The sequence below is a fragment of the Primulina huaijiensis genome, chromosome 8 (genome assembly GCF_012295235.1).
Source record: "Primulina huaijiensis isolate GDHJ02 chromosome 8, ASM1229523v2, whole genome shotgun sequence".
NCBI lineage: Eukaryota > Viridiplantae > Streptophyta > Magnoliopsida > Lamiales > Gesneriaceae > Primulina > Primulina huaijiensis.
This window is the reverse complement of record NC_133313.1, coordinates 16,893,085-16,914,959: the sequence shown is the minus strand read 5'-3', so window position 1 is coordinate 16,914,959 and position 21,875 is coordinate 16,893,085. Positions and strand designations below refer to the sequence as shown.

The 21,875-nt window shown below is 34.4% G+C and overlaps 4 protein-coding genes across 4 annotated transcripts; 2 read left to right on the top strand and 2 right to left on the bottom strand.

The window, feature by feature from the left end:
• The first annotated feature begins 915 nt into the window (after nucleotides 1–915).
• Nucleotides 916–4,207, top strand: LOC140983615 (nucleoside diphosphate kinase 3). The gene is made up of 7 exons (XM_073450734.1): nucleotides 916–1,124; nucleotides 1,844–1,978; nucleotides 2,514–2,551; nucleotides 2,642–2,692; nucleotides 3,029–3,196; nucleotides 3,280–3,392; nucleotides 3,910–4,207. Exons 1-7 carry the CDS (start codon nucleotides 1,049–1,051, stop codon nucleotides 4,031–4,033), a joined length of 705 nt encoding a protein of 234 aa, XP_073306835.1. The 5' UTR covers nucleotides 916–1,048; the 3' UTR covers nucleotides 4,034–4,207.
• An 800-nt stretch (nucleotides 4,208–5,007) lies between these two features.
• On the bottom strand, nucleotides 5,008–5,739 carry LOC140982121 (secreted RxLR effector protein 161-like). The gene has a single exon (XM_073448538.1). The coding sequence runs from the start codon at nucleotides 5,737–5,739 to the stop codon at nucleotides 5,008–5,010; it is 732 nt and encodes a 243-aa protein (XP_073304639.1).
• Nucleotides 5,740–12,827: 7,088 nt separating this feature from the next.
• LOC140983045 (uncharacterized) lies at nucleotides 12,828–16,133 on the top strand. The gene is made up of 7 exons (XM_073449922.1): nucleotides 12,828–13,020; nucleotides 13,519–13,585; nucleotides 13,684–13,742; nucleotides 13,844–13,933; nucleotides 14,036–14,175; nucleotides 15,528–15,582; nucleotides 15,747–16,133. The coding sequence occupies exons 2-7, from the start codon at nucleotides 13,519–13,521 to the stop codon at nucleotides 15,921–15,923; spliced, it is 588 nt and encodes a 195-aa protein (XP_073306023.1). The 5' UTR covers nucleotides 12,828–13,020; the 3' UTR covers nucleotides 15,924–16,133.
• A 1,550-nt stretch (nucleotides 16,134–17,683) lies between these two features.
• Nucleotides 17,684–18,592, bottom strand: LOC140983522 (uncharacterized). The gene has a single exon (XM_073450606.1). The coding sequence runs from the start codon at nucleotides 18,433–18,435 to the stop codon at nucleotides 17,842–17,844; it is 594 nt and encodes a 197-aa protein (XP_073306707.1). The 5' UTR covers nucleotides 18,436–18,592; the 3' UTR covers nucleotides 17,684–17,841.
• Nucleotides 18,593–21,875: the final 3,283 nt, after the last annotated feature.

Here is a 21,875-nt window from a genome sequence, read left to right as displayed (position 1 = left end):
ATATTTTTATTTTTATTAGAGATGGGATAAAATTCTAGTGCTTCTTTTACAAATCTTTTGAATTCTCCAGACGTAGAAGAAAATACATATTCTAAAAATACTAGAATTTGTCCAAATATCCAATATATTCAATTTTCCTCTCACACGCAATAACACCCTTTTATAAAATTTCAATTATATAAATGTAAAATGTAAATAAAGAGTGAGATGCATAAAGAAGTTGTTGAGAGGTTTTTTAACAGGAGAGATGGATGAGATTTTTGGGTTTTGATATATATAACTCCCATTAAAATATATATACATAATTTTAATAAAATTCTAGAGGTTTAAAGTCTCAATAATTTATTATAAGATATTTTTTATTGTAAAATAATACTACGAAAAGTTTTTTTAAAAAAATTATTTGAATTGGTGACTATTAACTCCTAATTTTTATTACTATGTAATTTGATTATGGACAAAAACTTTTGTGATACGGTCTCACAGATCTTATTTTGTGAGACATATAACTTATTTGTGTCATTTATGAAAAAGTATTTGATATCAGAATTTTTGGAGATGTTTCGTTCTCCCGATATTTGATAACGGAGTTTGCTGTAAAGGTTTCACTTCCTAAGTTCAGATTAACGGTTGATGTGTTATAGTACGTGTCCAGTGAATCAATTTATGACTTCATGTAAAAATAATTTTTATTTTAATAAAATTAACAGGTGATGTGTTATAGTAGGTGTCAAGCGAATCAATTTATGACTTTTATGTAAAAATAATTTTTATTTAATAATATACTAATACAATGATGTTTTTTTTTTTTAAAAAAAATACCGTTAAAAGTGATATGGAATCGAGGGGTGATTAATTTAATTTAATTTAATAAGAAACACGTGTTACCTTCCTAGCATTCCGGAAAGTGCGTTGAAAAAATCCAATTTTAACTTTATACCAGAGTCGGCCCAAACGGAATCAAAAAGCCACCACTCATTGCACTGCTTTTCCCAACCTAACTGATTTCTTCATTCAACCAACCAATCCTAGTGCTTGTTGCTGAAGGATGAGGTCTCAAATATGCAGATCTGCGAAATATTTCCTCTCAGCTGCGTCCAAGCGTTGCTCTCGTTCGTTTTCGGGTAATTTTTAGCTTAATTCGTAATGTTTGGATAATTGGATCGGTGGGCTTTTTCTCAGCTGTATTGTATTGTTCGTAAGTTTTACTGATGACCGATGCATGGAGTTGTTAGATCTGCGTTGATCATAGTTAACGAATGCGTGATTGCTGTTCGGTCAACTGATTGGATTTTCCAGGAGGAGTTTATTTTTGGACTTGGTGGCAGATGGTTGGTTAGTTATCGAAATGGTGTATTTTTCCATGTTTAATATATGAAAACTGCGGTTTTAGTTTTGTTCTGATCAGTCATTACTGAGAGTCTAGATTGGTTATCATTCAGTGACTGTTGTTTGATTAATTGATTGAAATTTGTTTAGAAGAGAGTTTTTTTTTGTTGGAAGTTACGAGTGAGTGATTGAATGAGCTTAATTTTGACTTTATTATCTGTTTTTCTTTTATGAGTATATAACTCAAAAAGGATTGATCGGGCAAACTATGCAAATTTATTTTGTTTTAGTGTCTCAGACCCATATCCTTTGGCTGTTCTCACTTTTGAAACTGACCGAACATCCTTGGACACATGCAACTTGAATGAGAACGGTTGTATTGTGAATATGTGCTGCGCTATCAGAGCCTGTTGGTTTATCTTTTAATAATAAATTATTTGAGCAAAAATTGAAATGTGTCGTTATGCCTTAACATGCTAAGAACAACAGAAGTTGAGTAAATTCATAATTGCAGGAGGTCCTGCTGCTGCAGCTGCAGCTTCAGTTTCATGCAGAGGAAGAGTTTCATCTTTAGCTTCATATAGTGCAACTGAGTCAGGAAAGGCATATAAGGTTTGGCTTTCTGGGGCCTTATCCCTTCCTGCTGCAGGTTATAGCCCGTTCCCCTTCTGAATTGAATTTCTTTTCCATAGAAATGCTGTATTTTATCTTAGATGAATGCTAAATTTTTTATCGTCTTTCGGCTGCCTACAATTTCCTTATGCAAATCCTGCACTATATTAATTTAATTAGTGGAATGTTGGAAAGATAAAAAAGAAGAGCTGCTTTGTCCCATGCTTAACATTGACATTGTGGCATCCGTTGCCTCTTCTACGGGAATTGTTATATGCTTCTGCAATGTAACAGTATGGAAATTTTCCCGTGTTATAGTTAGAAATTGGGCATGTGTATGCACTTCCCAAGAAAGCTACTTCATCCACAAGCCTCCATCATTTTCTATTAGTCATTTACCTGGTTCCCTGTTATGCGCTTTCCCTTATGCAACTCAGAAGCTGTTCGGGATGTGGTTATTTTGCGTTGATTCAAGTTTTAGTCATGTATCTTGATTCGCCAAAGATATGAAACCTGAGCATCAGTCGGCACTAAAATTTTATATTATGTCTCTCTTTTTTTATGTGTTGCAGCTTTAATGCTTAGGGAACAGGAGGCACACGCAGCAGAGGTACTTCGACCAAACATTCATTGTCTTGTAGTATGTATGGTTTATCCGTTCCTTTCTGCTGAATGAAGCTGCAATGTTACTTTTTTGTAGATGGAGCGAACTTTTATTGCCATCAAGCCTGATGGAGTGCAAAGGGGCTTGGTATTGTTCTGTTAAACTTGTTCTGTTAAAAATTCTTTCAAATCCCATTAAAAGGCTATTGGCGGGTGGTTACATTTGTTTCTCGATTTGTATTTACTTAGTACATGGCTTAATGTTTAATTTTATTTACTTATCCCCCTGACAGAATTACCTATGAAGAAGTATTTGGTGTGGTTTGGTCTTGCTACATGTTCATTAAGACCATAAAAATCCACAGAATAAAAAGAAAATTATATCGGAACCATCCTCTTTGTATGTTTCAGGTTTAGGCATCTCTTCTATATATCTGTGTGTATTCAAATTTATTTAATCTGACCAAGTTTCTAATGGTTTCAGATATCGGAAATCATATCCAGGTTTGAACAAAAAGGCTTCAAGCTCACGGGAATCAAGATCATCGTTCCCTCAAAGGATTTTGCGAAGAAACATTATCATGACCTCAAGGAAAGGCCTTTCTTTGATGGGTTGTGTGATTTCCTAAGTTCTGGACCAGTTATTGCCATGGTTAGAATATCTAAGCTCCCGCTTGCAAACTCTGTACACAATCTTTTGCAAGAACCTAATTTACTCCATTTGTGCTGATTCAGGTTTGGGAAGGTGAAGGAGTGATCAAATACGGTCGTAAGCTCATTGGAGCTACAGATCCACAGAAATCAGAACCTGGAACGATCAGAGGGGATCTAGCAGTTGTGGTTGGAAGGTATGTTTAAGCTTAGTTTGTTTTGTTTTTTTGGGGTTGTATAATCACACCGTTCACAGATTCAGAATGTGCTTGCTTTTTTTTAATCCAGCAAAATTAACCCTCACAACAAGTTATGTCCAACCAACTGTTTGATGTATATTATGTGAAATTTGAAACAAAAAATCATAGATTATGTGCCAATGTTAGTAAAAAGAGTTCATTAATAACTCGATTTCAAAATAAACTATCATTAATCTACTTGAATCGACTGTTACAGTGTTGTATCCTTGATATGTTCAATGCTGTTCTATCATATGTGATAGATGTGAGATTACTTCTTTTGTGATATGGTTAGAATTTGCGTTCGACAAGGGTAATTTAACCAAGAATCATGCCACTGGACACAAGATTTCCAAAATTGAGTCTAAGAACTTGAAATAACAATTCTCCCAAATTTGTGAATGAATCTTCATTCCCAAGTGTGGCATTTTACTTCTGGCTAACATAATGCTATCATTTTTGTTATGGTTTCCAGAAATATAATTCATGGGAGTGATGGCCCGGAGACTGCAAAGGATGAAATCAACTTATGGTTTAAACCTGAGGAATTGGTTAGTTACGCGAGCAATGCTGAGAAGTGGATTTATGGTGTCAATTGAAGTGCGACTCTTCTTTCTTTTGTTAATAAATTCTTCGAAACTACCCACTAATATGCTGCTGGGTAAATCATCTAATTAACAATGGTGGTTTCATCTTTTTCTCTGCTGAGAACTTTGCCTCCAATAATGTAACACTAAAATTTTAATTTAAAGAGCGGTCAAATTTTTGTTGTCTTTTTATTGGTTAATACTTTATTCTTATTTATTATTATTATTATTATTATTATTATTAGAATAATGTTAAAGGTACAACCAATATATCGTTACAACAATATTTACAACTATTATATCACGAGATTTTACTGTTATATCGCGAGATTTTGTATTCCATATATAGTGAAATTTTGACAAATTGGATTTTTACATTGAATTTTTCGTGTTGTACAAATTGATGTATAAATATGGATGTACATATAGCATCACTCTTATTATTATGATTATGAGATGGATTTTAATTAATTAAACTCAATAAGAAAAACATTTTATAAAATATAGGAATGAAGAGAGACTATTCTTATTCAATATGAATGGAAAGAATATTCTAATAATATGAAAATATTCATTTCCCTTTTGATGCTCTAAAAAGCATGAGAAGAAAATGGCTCATTGACTTCGTTCTATTGCTACTTATTTCCTCTTACATAGTATGCTTCATTTTCTCTCCTCAAACATGTCTTTGTATACCCGAAAGTTAAAATTACATTGGAAATAAGAAAGAATACCAGTCATATGTTATGTATAATTTTAATGAAACAAAAAGTATTTCAGATCTAATTAGAGATGACAATATTAGAAAGAAAAACGAGGCAAAAACTCCATTGATGAATGAACGAGAGTTTCTCAATACAGCAAAGCTATGTTTCTGTAATAAAAAATCTGAGATTCAACTGCTACAAGTCAACCTATTTATACCAACAGTAAAGAAGGGAAAATGCGATAACGTGTTTTAAGTAAATGACTTCTAATATTCCCCCTCAAGATGGGGGGTGAATGTTTTCAATTCCCATCTTGACCATCAGTGCTCGAAGCTTTGAAGGAAGAAGGGCCTTAGTGAACATATCTCCAAGTTGTAAGTGAGAGGCAACGTGCATTACTCGGATGATGCCTGACTGTATTCTTTCGCGCACAATGTGACAGTCAATTTCAATATGCTTTGTACGCTCATGAAATACAGGGTTGGATGCTATATGAATGGCTGCTTGATTATCACAAAACAGCGTCACTGGAATATCGATCACCGTGCACAAATCCTTGAGCAAAGAAATCATCCAGACGGCTTCACAAGTAGCATTTTCCATGGACCTGTACTCGGCTTCAGCAGAAGATTTAGACACAGTTTGTTGCTTCTTTGATTTCCATGAAACTAATGAACTGCCTAACATCACACAAAATCCAGTGACTGAGCGACGTGAATCAGGACATGCAGCCCAATCAGAGTCCGAGAATATATGCAATTTGGCTTCGGTCTTCGAACTATAGAACACACCCTGTCCTGCTGTACCTTTTACATATCTCAGAACTGAATACACAGCTTGCAAATGAGCAGATCGTGGTGCTGAGACAAACTGACTAAGTTTGTTTACTGGATAAGCCAAGTCCGGACGTGTGATAGTGAGATAAAGCAGCTTTCCTACAAGCTTACGGTATAAGGATGGGTCTTCTAATAACTCTCCATCATCTTGACTGAGTTTCGAATTGACATCCATAGGAGTAGTGCGGGGTTTACTCCCAATGAGTCCGGCTTTAGTGACTAACTGAAGTGCATAATGACACTGATATATGTATATGCCTCGTGAAGATCTTGCTACCTATATGCCCAAAAAATACTTCAAGTCGCCCAAGTCCTTTAGCTTGAATTGCATGTTCAAGAAAAGTTTCAATCTCTCAGCTTCAGCATCATTGTTTGTGGCAATTACTATGTCATCCACATATACCAACAAAGCCAAGAAAACATCACCGTGTGTACGAACAAATAAGGAACTGTCCGCATGAGATTGAACGAAACCAACCTTAAGAAGAGTAGAAGAGAACTTAGCAAACCATTGCCGAGAGGCTTGTTTGAGCCCGTATAAGGATTTTTGTAGCTTACAAACAGCATTAGGTGGCAAAGATGCCCTTTTTTGTTCATATCCAGGAGGAAGTGACATGTAAACCTCCTCAAATAAGTCACCAAGCAAAAATGCATTGTTCACATCAAGTTGCATCAAAGACCAACCTCGAATGGCTGCTAAAGCTAGCAAAGTTCGGACTGTGGTTAATTTAGCAACAGGAGAAAAGGTCTCAAAATAATCTACCCCTTCTTGTTGCGTATACCCTTTTGCGACTAAACGGGCCTTATATCGTTCGAGAGTCCCATTTGCTAGAAACTTGGCTTTGTAGAACCATTTGCAACCAACAACGTGTTTCCCAGGAGGTAAGGAAACAATGGTCCAAGTGTCATTGCTCTCTAAAGCACACAACTCATCACTCATGGCCTGACACCATTCCGGGTGCTGAACAGCCTGAGAAAATGTGCGAGCCTCGTGGATGGATGAAATATTGTTGACAAAAGCTCGGTAGGAAGGTGAGAGCTGATGAGTGCTGAGGACCAATGACAGAAGGTAAGCTGTTGATGGCTCGGGTGAGCTTGAGAAAGTAGCATAGCAATTATAGTCACGTAAGTGACTAGGTTTGGTGGATACTCTTTTAAAATGGGATTGCAGTAGTGGGTCAGCAGCTGGCGATGGTAAATTAATATGTGTGGGAAGGACACTTTCAGAAAAGAAATGAGAAGAGGGGTCGGGTGGAGATGATTGTTCTGCAAATGGAAAAGTTTGCTCTTGAAAAACAACATCCCGAGATATAAAAACTTCATTGGTGTCAATATTGAGAAGTTTGTAGGCTTTATAACCTGAGGGATATCCAAGAAATACAGATTTGATGGCACGAGGAGAAAATTTGGAGCGTTGGCTCAAAAGTGTAGAGCCATAGCAAAGACACCCAAACGATCTAAGGTGAGAGTAAGCTGGCAGCTTCTGAAACAGCAACTCAAAAGGGCTTTTATCAGAAAGGCGTGGAGAAGGAGTTCTGTTGATAAGGTAGACTGCAGTAGACACACAATCACTCCAATAGATCAAAGGAACATGTGATTGGAACAACAAAGCTCGAGCTACATTTAAGATATGCTGGTGTTTTCGTTCCAGAATTTTGTTGTGGTCGTTCAACACATGAATGATAGGATACAATTCCCTCGTTTTTGAAAAAATTGGAGAAATTCAATTCTGGAGCATTGTCGGAACAAACAGATTTGACTTTGGAACCAAATTATGTATGGACCAACTTGCAAAAATCAGGAAAAATGCGCAAGACATCAGACTTGGTTTTCATCAAATATATCCAAGTGTATCTTGTGTGATCATCAACAATAGTAAGAAAATACTTGTATCCTTCAACACTCAAAGGATGAAATGGATCCCAAACATCAATGTGAATTAATTCAAAAAGAATATCACAAGTTAGGTTGTTGGAAGAAAATGATAGTCTCTTTTGTTTAGCTAGGTGACAAACTGAACAATCAAGTACATCATTTGGATTTATTGAATCATCATGAACTAACTGGCCTATTACAGATAACCTAGGTGAAGATGGATGCCCCATTCTATAATGCCACAATTAGCTATGAGTAAGAGAAACATTATAGATTACAGGAAGAGTGTTGGATGGATTCAGAACATAAAGGTCACCAACGCGGCTACCCATCCCAATCCTCCTTTCCTTGGTGATATCCTGAATGACACAAGAATTAGAAGAAAAGGACACATAACACTTTAGATGTTCGGTCAGAGAACTAACAGAAACAAGATTGAAATGGAAGCTGCTAACAAAAAGTACATTCTCTAGTATCAAATCAGGGGACAACAAAACAGACCCTATATGTGTTGCTGCCACTGTGGAATTGTCAGGTAGTGTGACTGTGGAATTTGTCGCTTTATAGGATTGAAAATATGCAAGAGAACAGCAAATATGATGTGTAGCTCCTGTGTCTAAGACCCAATGATTATTGAGGATAAAAGAATCATAGAAGGATAGTGAAGAGATACCACTGAGACACGATGCAGATGCCTCAAGCTGTTTAGAATCCATGCTGATGCCATAACCAAGCTGGAGTTGGGTACTCAAGAAGGCAAGAAGCTGCTTGCATTGTTCAGAACTTAATGACTCAGGTGCATTGCTGATTGGTTGTGGATTGACTGGAGTATCATCAATTCTAAGATGATTTGCTCGAACTTTAGATGCATGGTTGTTGGATACAGAATGGTGCTTCAGCTTGTATTTGGGGTGACTTGGTGGATATCCATGCAATTGGTAGCATTTATCAATAGTGTGACCTGGATAGTGACAGTGAGAACATGTTGGCAGATCCAACTTTCTACCTTTATCACTTTTACCATATGAGGATCCCTTGACAATCGCAGTGCTCGGATGAGTAAACGAGTGTGAAGAATGATCCAGTGACGATCCAGAAAAATCATAATGTATGGATCGTTGACGTTCTTCCTGAACTACCAATGAGAAGATCTTCGAAATTACAGGAATCGGATCCATCATCAGAACTTGAGCACGAATCTGAGCATATGACTCATTGAGTCCCATCAGAAATTGCATAACATAGTCTTGATTTTGGTACGTCACCCACTCTTTCATAAAACCACAATTACACACCGATACCGGCTGGAAATCCTTCAATTCATCCCACAGAGTTCTCAAACGAGTATAATAAGTGCTAACATCCATTGAACCTTGTTGCAAACCAGCCAATAGCCTTTTGATTTGAAAAATTCGAGGTGCATTACTTTGATGAAACCTTTCACGGAGATCTATCCAAATCTCATGTGCGGTAGCCATATACATGAGGCTATCAGCTATTTCTCGACTCACAGCATTAAGTAGCCACGAAATCACCATGCTGTTGCATCTAATCCAGGCACCATACAACAAATCTTCGAGAGGAGGACGCACAAACGTTCCATCAACGAAAACAAGCTTATTCTTAGCAGTAAGTGCCATAGACATCGCACGACTCCACGTATTATAATTGTTACCTGTAAGGGAGTGAGATACAAGCACTAAACCAGGATGATCACCGTTTTGGAGAAAGTATGGGCTGCTCGAATCATCGCTAATTCTCCCATTCTTCGAAGTCGTAGCTTGAAGATGTGGCGCATTTGCTTTCACCATGGCGAGAACAGAGTAGCGACCGGATTTAACGCTCTGATACCATATTAGAAAGAAAAACGAGGCAAAAACTCCATTGATGAATGAACGAGAGTTTCTCAATACAGCAAAGCTATGTTTCTGTAATAAAAAAATCTGAGATTCAACTGCTAAAAGTCAACCTATTTATACCAACAGTAAAGAAGGGAAAATGCGACTAATAAAACGTGTTTTAAGTAAATGACTTCTAATAGACAATGAGACTGGTTATGATTTTTGAAACAATAGTGAAAAACATTATAAATTAAGTTCAATCATCGAAGTACATTTCAGTTTTCCACATGTTGTTAGAATCATGAATTTCCAAGCGGAAGGTGAAGCTCACTTCTCTTCTGAGCGTGAAATTGGCGATCTTCTACATCCAATTCTCAATTTTGCCCTTCATTCTTCTGAACGTGAAACGAGTCTTCAAAATTTGCCATATTCCCTTCTGAAGTTTGAGCGTGAAATGAGTCTTCTTTTTTTTTTTATTTTGTTTTGTTTTTTATTTAATTTTTTTTAAAAAAAAACACAGTTGGGCACCAGCGCAAACCCTGCACCCCTGGCCTCCACATATAATTCACATCCATCTATTTTGTTTTTTTTAAGAAAACCTTTCCGCATAAACTTTAATTATCGTAAAACCAAAATATCTCAACTTCACATCGTTTATTTTGTTTATATATCTATACTATATTATTAAGTTTGTGACACTTAAAGTAAATAACTTTTGGTGTCATGATCTGTTTTAATAATCTATACTATATTTTTAAGTTTGAGACACTTAGAGTAACTAACTTTTGATGTCGTGGTCTATTTTAATGATTATTTATATTAATAAAGTGTTAAAATTTTAATGCAAACCACGTGTAGTTTAGAGGATATAGTATTTATTTCTTAGACATAGAGTTGTGGGTTCAATTATTATTTGATTTTTTTTTAATTTTTTTAATTTATTTTTTAATTCATATAACAAAATTGAAATATATTTTTTCAATATTTTTTATAATTATATTTTGATCTACATTTAAATATAAATCAAAAAAATTATAAAAAAATATGGTAAAAACACTCAACGGGGTGGGGACAATAAAAAATATACGACTCATTTTAAATTTAATTAAATAAAAGGGATTTTGACTTTTTTAAATCAAAAAAAGGGAGTTGACTGCTGTTAATTAGGTGAGTTCATTTATTAAGTCATTGGTTAGTTAGATTTTAATTTTTTAAAAAATATTTTTTTAAGAAAAAAAAAAACTGCTTGGGTCGAGGTGAAGAGCTTCACCTCGACCCACCCAAGCAATTAAAAATTGTAAAGAGCTTGGGTCTCCTGCCGAGACCCAAAGACCCAACCTCTTCACAATTGTGAAGAGCTAGGGTCGTGAAGAATTTGGGTCGAGGCCTCTCGACTCAGCCCGACCCAAAAACAAATGTTCGAAAAAAAAAAATCTCGACCCATCTCGTCCAAAAAAAAAAAAAACTCGACCCAAAAACAAGCGCGTCTCAATCACGCTTGTTTCAAGAAATTAAAAAAAATTACAATATCCGGTTACAAATTTGTAACCGGGTATTGTTGTAGCACACAAATCAATGGTGTGCAATGGTGAATATTTTAATGGAAAAGATATTTGGATGACATGGCTTGGATAATATCCACCGTTGTGGATGCCCTTATAATATAGCATATTTTTTTTAAATATATACTATTGTCTATATAATAATCTTATTTATGTTTTGTAGGTTATGCCACCTGTGATCAAGAGAATACGTGGAAGGAAAAAACAAAACAGATTTCCATCTGTCGGAGAATTTGGTAGAAGATAAGATTGAATGGTATGTAATTTGTTTGAATTTAAAAAGAATCGATTTGATTTTATTAATATGTAATGTGTTTGTGATGAATTTTTAATTTTGGTGTGGATCGAGTGGACAAGATTGTAATGTGTGTAGTAGATTTTTAAATTTGGGTCGTGCGGGTGGTAAATTGTTTCAATTTTGGGACGAGTGATAATGTTAGAGGTTTGGTTTAGGGTTTTGTTTAGGGTTTAAGGTTTGGGTCGAGTTTGGGTCGAGTGGGTAGGAAATTTTTGATATTTTTGAATTTTGATTATTTTATAATATATAATTCACTTTATATATGATTAGAATGTAAATATATATAAAAAATTTATTTGTGCAAACATTAGTTATATGTTATAATTTAAGTATGTTAGTTAAAAAATTCATAACAAGTTGAAGAATGTATCTCTTATTCTAACAATGTGGGTTGAATTTATACTCGACTAAAAATCTTAACAAATTTTATAATTCCACTAAAATTCATAACAATTTTATAATAATAGAACTAAAAAAAATTCATAACAAATTTCATTACATATTCACTTTAATGTAATGAATGTATATCAGAGCATATGAAATTAATGTTTATTATATATAAACATTAACAAATTTTATAAAATTTATAATTATACTAAGAATTTTAACAAATTTTATAATAATATGCTTCTCGACTCATCTATTACATTATATATATATATATATATATATATATCTTTATGGGTCAATAAGCCAAAATTATGTTTCTCGACCCATCTCGACCCACGCGACCACCAAAATTGGGTCGCGTGCGCCGAGTATAATCTCGACCCAATTTTGTGACGAGTTATAACCTTCGACCCAGTTTTGATTGAAATTGTTATAATCCTTAGCACATAAAATTAAATTACCAAATTGAGTGTACTGCACCAAATATTTTATCTTTTTCTCATTTAAAAATGATACAATTTTCTTACAGATTTCATCGTATCTTAATCCTAAAGTTAACTTGCATTCAAAATTTTTTTATTAATTATAAAAATTTAAAATTAATGGATCGTGACGGGTCGTGAAGGGGTCGTGAAATCTTCACGTCACGACCCCGAGTGGGTCGTGAAGCCCACAATCCTGGGTCTTGGGTGCTTCACAACCCAAAGCCCAAACTTGGGTGGTTGGGTCGTGAAGCACCACCCAAGTACTTGGGTGGTGAAGCACTTGGTGCTTCACGACCCAAAGTTGGGTGGTGAAGCACACGACCCCTGGGTCGTGAAGCAGTTCACGACCCAGGGTCGTGAAAGCCGTGCTTCACCCTGAGCTTCACGATCCAAGGTGAAGCTCGTTGACTCTGACGAGACCCAATAAATTTCATATCTCAAAATAAATTTATTAACAATACGTGGTTTTCTTATTGGATTTGTTGCAGAGGAATAACTTGTAGACTCGTGGTTAATTGTTAGCCAAAAAATGAGAGGATAGAAGGTTGAGAAGAAAAAGATTTTTTGTGAAGACAAGGAATGAAATGAGATCTAGGATTGAGTCGAGAAATATGAAAAAATTGAGTCGAGTAAGTTTTTTTATTTAATTAAATTATAAATTTTATTATATATAAAATTAAAATACATTATTGAAAAAATTAATTCTTAAACAAATTTTAAACAAAAGATAAAAAAATAAATTACATTTACTCTCTTTTTTTTTTAATAAACTCTTCCCCGACTCTCTTTTTCCTCTTTTTTAATAAACTATTCCCGGACTCTTTTTTCCTATTTTCCCCAACGGGGTGTATGTATACGCGTTCGACCGCGTCGGTGGTCGGTGGAGTAGCTACAGGTTTTGAACCTTTTAATCTCGACGATATCTTATTCGTATTTGTGTGAAAACCCTTACCCTAATTTCTTTAAACTTTCTTCCCGGAATTCATTCGCTTAGGTGTTTATCAGGTAATTGTATCTTCGAAGTTTGATTCTTATTACGTGCCTATATTCATTTCTTTGTTCGTGTGCTCTCATATTTACGACGTTTTTATGATTTGTGCTTATAGCTACGTAATTGGGTTTTTTCACCCTTTTAGCAATGTTTCGAAGTTCCTAATATTTTGTGTTTCGGAATTGTGGTGGTTTTTTGGAAGGATACCTTGATTCAACAAGTGCGATATTATGTGGTTTCTATTGTAGTTTTCTTGAAAATTTGTTATGAAGATGAAGTGGTAGGAAAATTGGTAATTTTTTTAATGAAAAAACTTGTCTTGAGTGGTGGAAAATGTGATGCAAACGATTTTGTTTTAAAAGCCCCTTTTTCTTGCCCTTCATATATTTTCCCTCAATTTCACTTTGCTTGATGCTTATGTAATATGTTTGTGAGCAAAGCGTCTTGGGGAATCTGGTTTGAGCATGTATATGATGATCCTATTTTCCTGATAATTTCTTTTTCCCTTTCAGATGGCAGCTAAGCCCATCAGTAGTGAAACTATTGCACTCGCGGAGAAGAAAATGGATATGACGTTGGGTATGCTTTTATTTTAGCTTTTTTGTTACAGTTATTTGTGTAAAACTATTAATCTATTATTATGTTGCTCATGTCCTGTGCTATTACTTTTGATACAGATGATATTATTAAAATGTCAAAGACTAATGACGCTAAGCCTAAGAAGCAAAGAGTTTCAGTGAGATTTCATCTTTGTTTTTTCTTGATCCTTTTTGTTTTTCTGCTGAGAATATAATTTTTAACATCTGGATTGAATAATTTCTAATTGGATTATGACAGAATCGGAATCAAAAGTTTGCTAACAATGCTACCCAAGATAAATCAGCAAGATTAAGAAAATTTATGGATACCAGATCCTCCCTTAGACAGGTAAACATGGCCGAAGAAATCTATCCCATCAGTTAGAGGCGTTAGGAGTTATTTATTCTATGATACAAATGGTTCATCTAATTTCTTATTCTCCTTTGATAGGGAGCTCTTGCTCGGAGGAGGTCAAACTTTCAGGGAAACCAGTTTCCTTTGGCAACTGAGGCTGCTAGAAAGGCTGCTGCTGTGCCTCTTCACAATAGAGGTTTTAACAGAAATAGGACTTTCAATGTTAATAAACCAAGGTAATTTATGTTCCCTATTTTACAGAGGCTGTTACTGAAAATAACTATTATAATTCTTTTGAATTCATCGATATCGCATCTGAAATATTTTTTTTTATTTGGTGCAGGTAATTATTGGTTAGTCGTTCATTTTGTGGTGTGCCACTCTACTTGTCTATTTTCAAAAGCATGCTGTTGGGTGTAAGGGCATCGTCTGGTGCTTTTGAATGTTCATTGTCAACATGTGAAGCATGCTCATTCTGGCAAGCTTATCTTTTGGAAGTGGTATTAATCTAATTCACATGTTTAGGAGATGTTGAGTTGGCTTTTGATGGAGGGGGGGAGTTGATTTCCATTGACTAAGAGGAAGATAAATTACATGTATGAAAGTTAACTGTTGACTAACAGAGTTGCATACGGTATCGAGTCTATGCCATGGCGCAATTATTTTGTTTGTTACTGAATATGAAGTTCATACTTCAGTAATATCAATATTTATTGTTGGAGGTCTATGACAGATGCAACACTGTAGAAATGTGACCTTGTTTGCAGTGTACTCTCATGGATGATTCTGTATCGTATGCTAACTTCTGATGCTAGAAATAGGTCCTTTTGCTTTGAAGCTCGTATGCCAACAAGCTTGTCCCATTGGGGTCGAAAATTAGGTTGATTAATATGGTTCCTATAGGAAGCTGCCTGTGTGTTGCATGTTGGACGATTATCTTCTAGGCTCATTGCTATTTTGTTATTTGATAGTTTCCGTTCTGAACTGGCATTGCTTGGATGGTTTGGGTTCTGAATCGTTGTTGCCGTGGTAACTAATGGTTGCGAGCATAAGCCGCAGTGGCATTTGAGCTGGGGAATGTATGCACAAAATAATGAATTAGATGGCGCATTTTGGAGGTTACTTGTTTAGCTTGTGAAGCTATTTTTCACGAAGCTTGAGCAGCATGTGTAGTCCAGTTGAATTTTCTCATGTTATTGGTAAACGTTGATACTGAAAAGCCAGTTTAAGCTGTGGTACTTCTCGTGGTGGTTCCGTTCTGCTTGTCAAGTTTCATCTACTGTTCCTACGAGTCATTTGCATATCGACCGATCAGGGAGGGATTGTTTCCTGCTTCCTGAAGAGTGTTTCTTTATATGTGGGTCAGAATACAAGTTTTTTAATGAATAAAAAAATATCAGATCCACCTTTGATTCTGCTATGGTTTATCTTGCTTTTGTTGGTTCAAGCTGCAAGGTTGCATCTATCATGATATCTGACTGCCATACCAATTTTGTCTCATGATATTGGATGTCTTCGATACCCTGGTTAGTGCTGTACTATTAATTTCATTTTTTATTTCCAATTATACTTTTTTCCATGTATGCAGGGTTGGTGCCCCACCAGTTAAGAATGTTTCCAATGGAGGTGGCTTCACTGTGAATGTATAATTCTGCATATCCATAAACATTCACATTGTTGCATATTTTCAAGTGTTGTCTTTCATCATTAATCTTTTCATTTGGGCTTTGCTGCAATACAATTTGAATTTGGGATCCTGAATTTTCAATTCTGTGATTAGTCGACTCTATTTTGTAATTGCTTGCAGAAACCGGCGCATCAAGCAAATGTTGTGGCCAAACAGAGGACTCAAACATTAGACTCGTTATTTGCTAACATGAAGGAGCAGAGGATGAAGGTGTTATCCAAACAGAATAATGGACGGAGGAGAAATGGAGGTGGTCAACATGCTGTGCCATGGGTGAGGGGTCGTCTCCACTATTAACTATCGTGTGTGCCAACCTCTGTGTTCATGGAGCTACGTTCCTAGTAAAGATGACTACACTTTGGTTTAAAATTCATCTTTCTTTGCGTCTTGCTTGCAGTATTGGCGACCAAGATATTATCTTGTTCTATTGAAATTGTTAAAGTCTTCTGTGTATGATTGGCTTATTTGTTGTGTAATCCTATCTCTTAAACTAAATTTTTGGTATAATGGCTACGTAGGCTATGTTAGTAATGATAAAATGAAATAAAATACTGATAATTTTTGTAAATGGCATACGAATTGCGATTGGAGTCCACAAAATTTGCTTAAAGCACACATCCATCAAATGAGCAAGTTCGGTCAAAATGTCGTAAATATTTGTCGATTAGTGAATTCAATAGGTACAAAAACAAGTAGATAGTGTTGTCAAAAACGGGTCAATGGGGTGGGTCGGTTTTTATGTCGTCCTTCATTTGTGCTGGTTGGGATATTGCAAATCCAAACCTGTTTATTTGATGGGACAAGAAAATGAACTCGTCAATTTTTAGTTATAGATCATAAATTGTCAATCCAACTCATTTTTTTGACGTGACGTGACAGGTTAAATCGATATACCTAACTCATTTTAACAACTCTACAGGTAAATTACATTTCTCACTTTCAACATCAGTATATAATGTGGCACATGCGATGACACAAAAATGATTTATCAATATAGAAATAGAATTACCGATATTTTGTAACTTATCTGACATTAAAATATCAAATTTAGAGACTCCAACTTAAAAAATGGAATTTAGCATTCAATATTATTATTTTTGAAAAATATTATAAATATGGATTTGGTTATATGTCAATGGAATGCCTTTTTATTCCCGTCAAAAAACAAAAGTAAATCTTTTGACCCCAATCCCGAGGGAGTGGGGCAAATTTCTGTGACTTTCCACCGTTCAAATAACATAACTACCACAAAATACGGGTTCAAATGCCCTAATTTATGGCCACTTTTCATCAAAGATCAAAATACAATACTTTAGTCGAGAAGGATCCGATCATAGTTTAGGAATAGTTAATTAAAAATCATTATATTGGAATTACCACTTCTTTTATATATAAAAAACGATTTATCCTATTTTCAATATTGAAAAAATCATTGTTGTTACAAATTTAACATTGAATAACAGAGAAAAGATAATGTCTTTTGTGAGACGATCTCACGAATCTTTATCAGTGAAAAGGATCAATCCTACCGATATTCACAATAAAAATTAATATTCTTAGCATAAAAAGTAATATTTTTTCATAGATGACCCAAATAAGAGATCTGTCTCACAAAATACGACCCGTGAGACCGTCTCACACAAGTTTTTACCCAAAAAAATAGAGAATTCAAGATAATGAAAGACGAACTTATCATAAAATGATTTTTTTCCTGGGAATTTATATCTCAATTCATGAGACTAATGTTGCATAAGGTGAACCCATTTAGATGTTGATTAAATAAGATATGTTTAAGAAATTTTCCAAATATATTTTCAAAAATTAATAAATAATATTTGATAATAACATGGAATAAGATAAGGTATCAATAAATTAGTTCATTCGGGTTTGGTAATAGGGAGCAAGTATATAGTCATATTTCTTGCTTCTTCTTTGGTTTTACGATTATAATTGAATTATTATTGTTAGGTATTATTTTTGGTAAAATAGTAAAATTTTTAGTTAATTTTTTTATAATCTCCATAATACTACAATAATTTTCATCATCTTGAAAAATGTGAATCAGAAAATTAAAGATTTGCCATTTAAATAAAGAAAAATATCAATATTTCCAAGTTCCATCGATTTTTTTTTTTAGGAAAAAACTTTTTCCTTTTGGTTAAATTAAAAAAGGGGTGACAATTCTCAAAAAGGAAAAATAAATGAAAGAAAATGACTAACAATGGAATGCCAAAACAGATCCATCACTAACACCAATGGCCACCCTACAATCCACCCTCGTCACCACATGGTGATTGAAGAAATGAAGGATCCGGACCCGACCCGCCATCTCAATCCTCGACTCCACCTCCATGCTCGGCTCGAACCGTGGTCCGTTCGTCGCGGTGGGACCCACCTCCCCCCTCGTCCCAGCTGACGCAGGCATTAACGGGATCGGCTGAACCGAGAACGTGGCGGCCATGTACTGAGTTTTGCCAGCGGAGATCTTCCCGGCGGGGATGAACATGAAACCTACCTGGCTTCCGCCGTAGAGCAGCTGCACGGAGCTGTCGTAGTGGGTGAAAACGGCGCGGTTGGGGTTGCTGACGGTGACGTACTGGGAGAAGGTGAACCTGACGGTGGCGTTCGCGGCGGAGAAGGAGGGGACCTGAACGGAGTTGACGGTGAGATTTGGCTCTTTGGGTCTGATGACTGTGAAGTAGATAATGAAGATTATAATGATGAGGAAGATCAAGAAGATGGCGGCGAGAGTGCATGAGGCTAAGTTTGTGCTGCCGGTGGAGGTTCTGCGGGGGTTAGGTTTCCCCATTTCTTGAATATTTGGATTCAAATATAGAGTTAAGTTGATTCTCTAGGTTATGTTCTTACAACATGGGAAGGTGGAGAAGAATAGACGAGGCAAAAGTGCGTGTGAAAACAAAGACTTTTTCTTGCATGTTTGATTGTTGGTATTATTTGTCTTTTGACGGGTTTTTTTTTCAAAAAAATAATTTCAAAAATAATATGGTTGCTGGCATTTTGAAGAGATACTGCAAAACGCCATCATTTGTGGCGGATATTGCAATAATTGCAGGGTTTAACTATAGCTTTTCCGTCAGCACATCATATACTACAACAACATCTGTTGTAAATGTAAATGGAAGCTGCAACTTTTAAACGTGTGGCTTTTAATAGCCAAACGTTCGAGCATACTTTACTATAAATAAACCTTCAAGATTTGCATATGAAGAACGATATAATCAAATGAAAAAACAAATATTCGTCCATTTAAAAAATGTAGATTGAATTTTTTCATTGTGTACCAGAAGATCTCGGTGTTATCTACTTACAGCGACATATATATCATCAACAGTTTCATGTTGATGATATATACTGCAAGAGTTAAGCGTTCCGACAATCTGGTTTGAATGTTATCTGTTGTAAATTATTTATACAATCGTGTCATTGCATACTTAAATCATATGATATTTTATGGGGTTTTACAATTTGTTTTCGAGTGTTTGACAATAATTTAATTACTGCTCTTATTGAACGATAGCGACGCGAGACACACACATTTTATTTTAGATGTGATGAAGAAATTGTCATGTTACAAGATATTTCGATAATTTGGGGTCTAACAATTAATGGTGGCTTAGTGACTAAATAGATGTTTCACATACAGTTGGTTAATGACAACATATATGTCTTAGTTTACCACTATTGGTCCATCAGTTGAGTTTAATACTATATGACCTTTTGTTGGATATGAGATTACAACATCTGAACCATCAGGTGTTTTTTTTTTTTTATAATTCAGGGCCATCTACTTCATCATGTTTTTTTGGTAACACATACCCATCTGATCCATCAGTTTTTTGGGGTAATACAGGGCCATCTAGACCATCAGGTTTTTTCGGTAATACAGAATCATCTGATCCATTAGGTACTGCCCAACATTCGTTTGCTGACCATGATTATCAAACTTTAGTTTGGTTAAATATCCAAAGTTTTACAGATCTTAGTAATGTTGGTCTGCAAAAATTTGTTCATGATATGTGATCCGAGAGAAATATTATTAATCAAGATATTAGACTGCGTAGAACGACGAGAAAACGTAAACCACCCGAGTGTAGAACTGGAAACCATCTGTATCATTGTAATTCTGATGATGATTCTTTTGATTGAAATTTTATAATTTAGATTTTTCTGATGGGAACCGAAAATTATTTGTATCATTGTATCAATTAAATTATATATTGCACTAAAATTTCATAATTAAGATTTACATATTTTCAAATTATATAAAATATTTATTTTATTTTTAAAAAGTTAAATACAATACTTTTGTATATCGACAACTAAAATTTAATATTTAACATGAATAGATGATTGATATTGATTTTATTTGAAGAAGTTAAAAAAATAATATATATCATACTAAAAAATATCATTTGTATCTTGGTATCGATTAAATTATATATTGCACTAAAATTTCATAATTAAGATTTACATATTTTTAAATTATATAAAATATTGATTTTATTTTTAAAAACTAAAATTTAATATTTAAGTACTTGAATAAATGTTTGATATTGATTTTATTTTGTAGAAGCTAAAAATAATGTATATCATATTAAAAAATACCATTAGTATCATTGTACCAAATAAATTATATATTGCACTAAATTTTCATAATTAAGATTTTGATATTTTCAAATTTTATAAAATATTGATTTTATTTTTAAAAATTCAAATACAATACTTTTACATAGTAACAACTAAAATTTAATATTTAAAATGAATAGATGATTGATATTATTTTGAAGAAGTTAAAAAATGATATATATCATACTAAAAAATATCATTGTACCAATTCAATTATATATTGCACTAAAATTTCGTAATTAAGATTTATATTTTTTTGAATTATATAAAATATTGATTTTATTTTTAAAAAGTCAAATACAATACTTTTGTATATCAACAACTAAAATTTAATATTCAACATGAATATTCATTATAAATAATTTTTAACCAACATCAATACAAAATTCATATTAATTGATCAGGAGATATCTTTGCAGTCAGTTCTATATTCTTCAATTATCGATATTATTCTTGTATCACATTTATCTGATTGTTGAAATAAAAAATTGAATAAAACAATTATTTCATAATAAAAAAATAGAATAAGCAAAAATATATGTGACAAATTAGAATTAAAAACATTTTTACATATTCATAGTTTGATGTTGTCTATCTCTAACTACTGGCTAATTCATCTCATTTCTCAATCGAGTTGTTATGTCACTACCAACTCTTTTTCTTTCATGTCTAACCGGGTTATGATGTAACTCAAACGTGGTTAGATCCCAGTATCATTCATATGTAAGATGTTGAAATCTTCCCTCATATGTTGCTAGGTACTCAGACATGTAGTACTATGACTGCACAAGTGTTGTCGGATCTAGCTAGTATCATTTAGAGGTGCAGATAACATGGAAACATGGGATGCCAAAAATCGTCCATTTACCACATGAACAATCATTGGTTGATAATTTCACCACCTGCATACGCTACAAAAACCGCTCTTAAAATTGAAAAAAACCGCTTCTGTATGAGTATTTTTTTGTTATGCTGGCACGACTTGCTCTTCCTCCAGTCGCAACCAAATCTGTTTGCTCTCGTACATCATATTTGGCAAAATGATGTTCACTAAATTTTCTTGCCCATTCCTCATACTTCCGACATTTTTAATCTGACCATATTTGATTTTCTTAAATCATATGACTACCTCTTGTCACACGTTCAATGAAGTACTGTACGTACCTCAGAAAGGTCAAGTGTAATATCGCAGATATAGGAAGTCTACGAGCTCCCATTAATACATTGTTTAAACACTCCGACATATTGGTTGTCAACTTGTCATCACCCAGCGACGCCAACCACTGTCATGGGTCATACTCCATTTCTCTTTCGCAATTCCAGCCATACATCTATGCCTCAAAATGTTTTTGTTCTTGATTGCTTCCATTTTTGCTTCAAAATTATAAATTTTATGTTGTGTGCCTGCCTCCTAGCATAAATATTTCAAATTAGCATATTTGAATTTAGAATTAAAATTTGAGCAGACGTGTCTCAAACAAAAATGATGCACATGATGAGGAGATTGAAAACATGGTAGATCCTTAGCTTCTCGCACAATTTCCTTATATCTATCAGAAATTAGACACATACAATTTGAATCACAAACAACACGTCAACCAA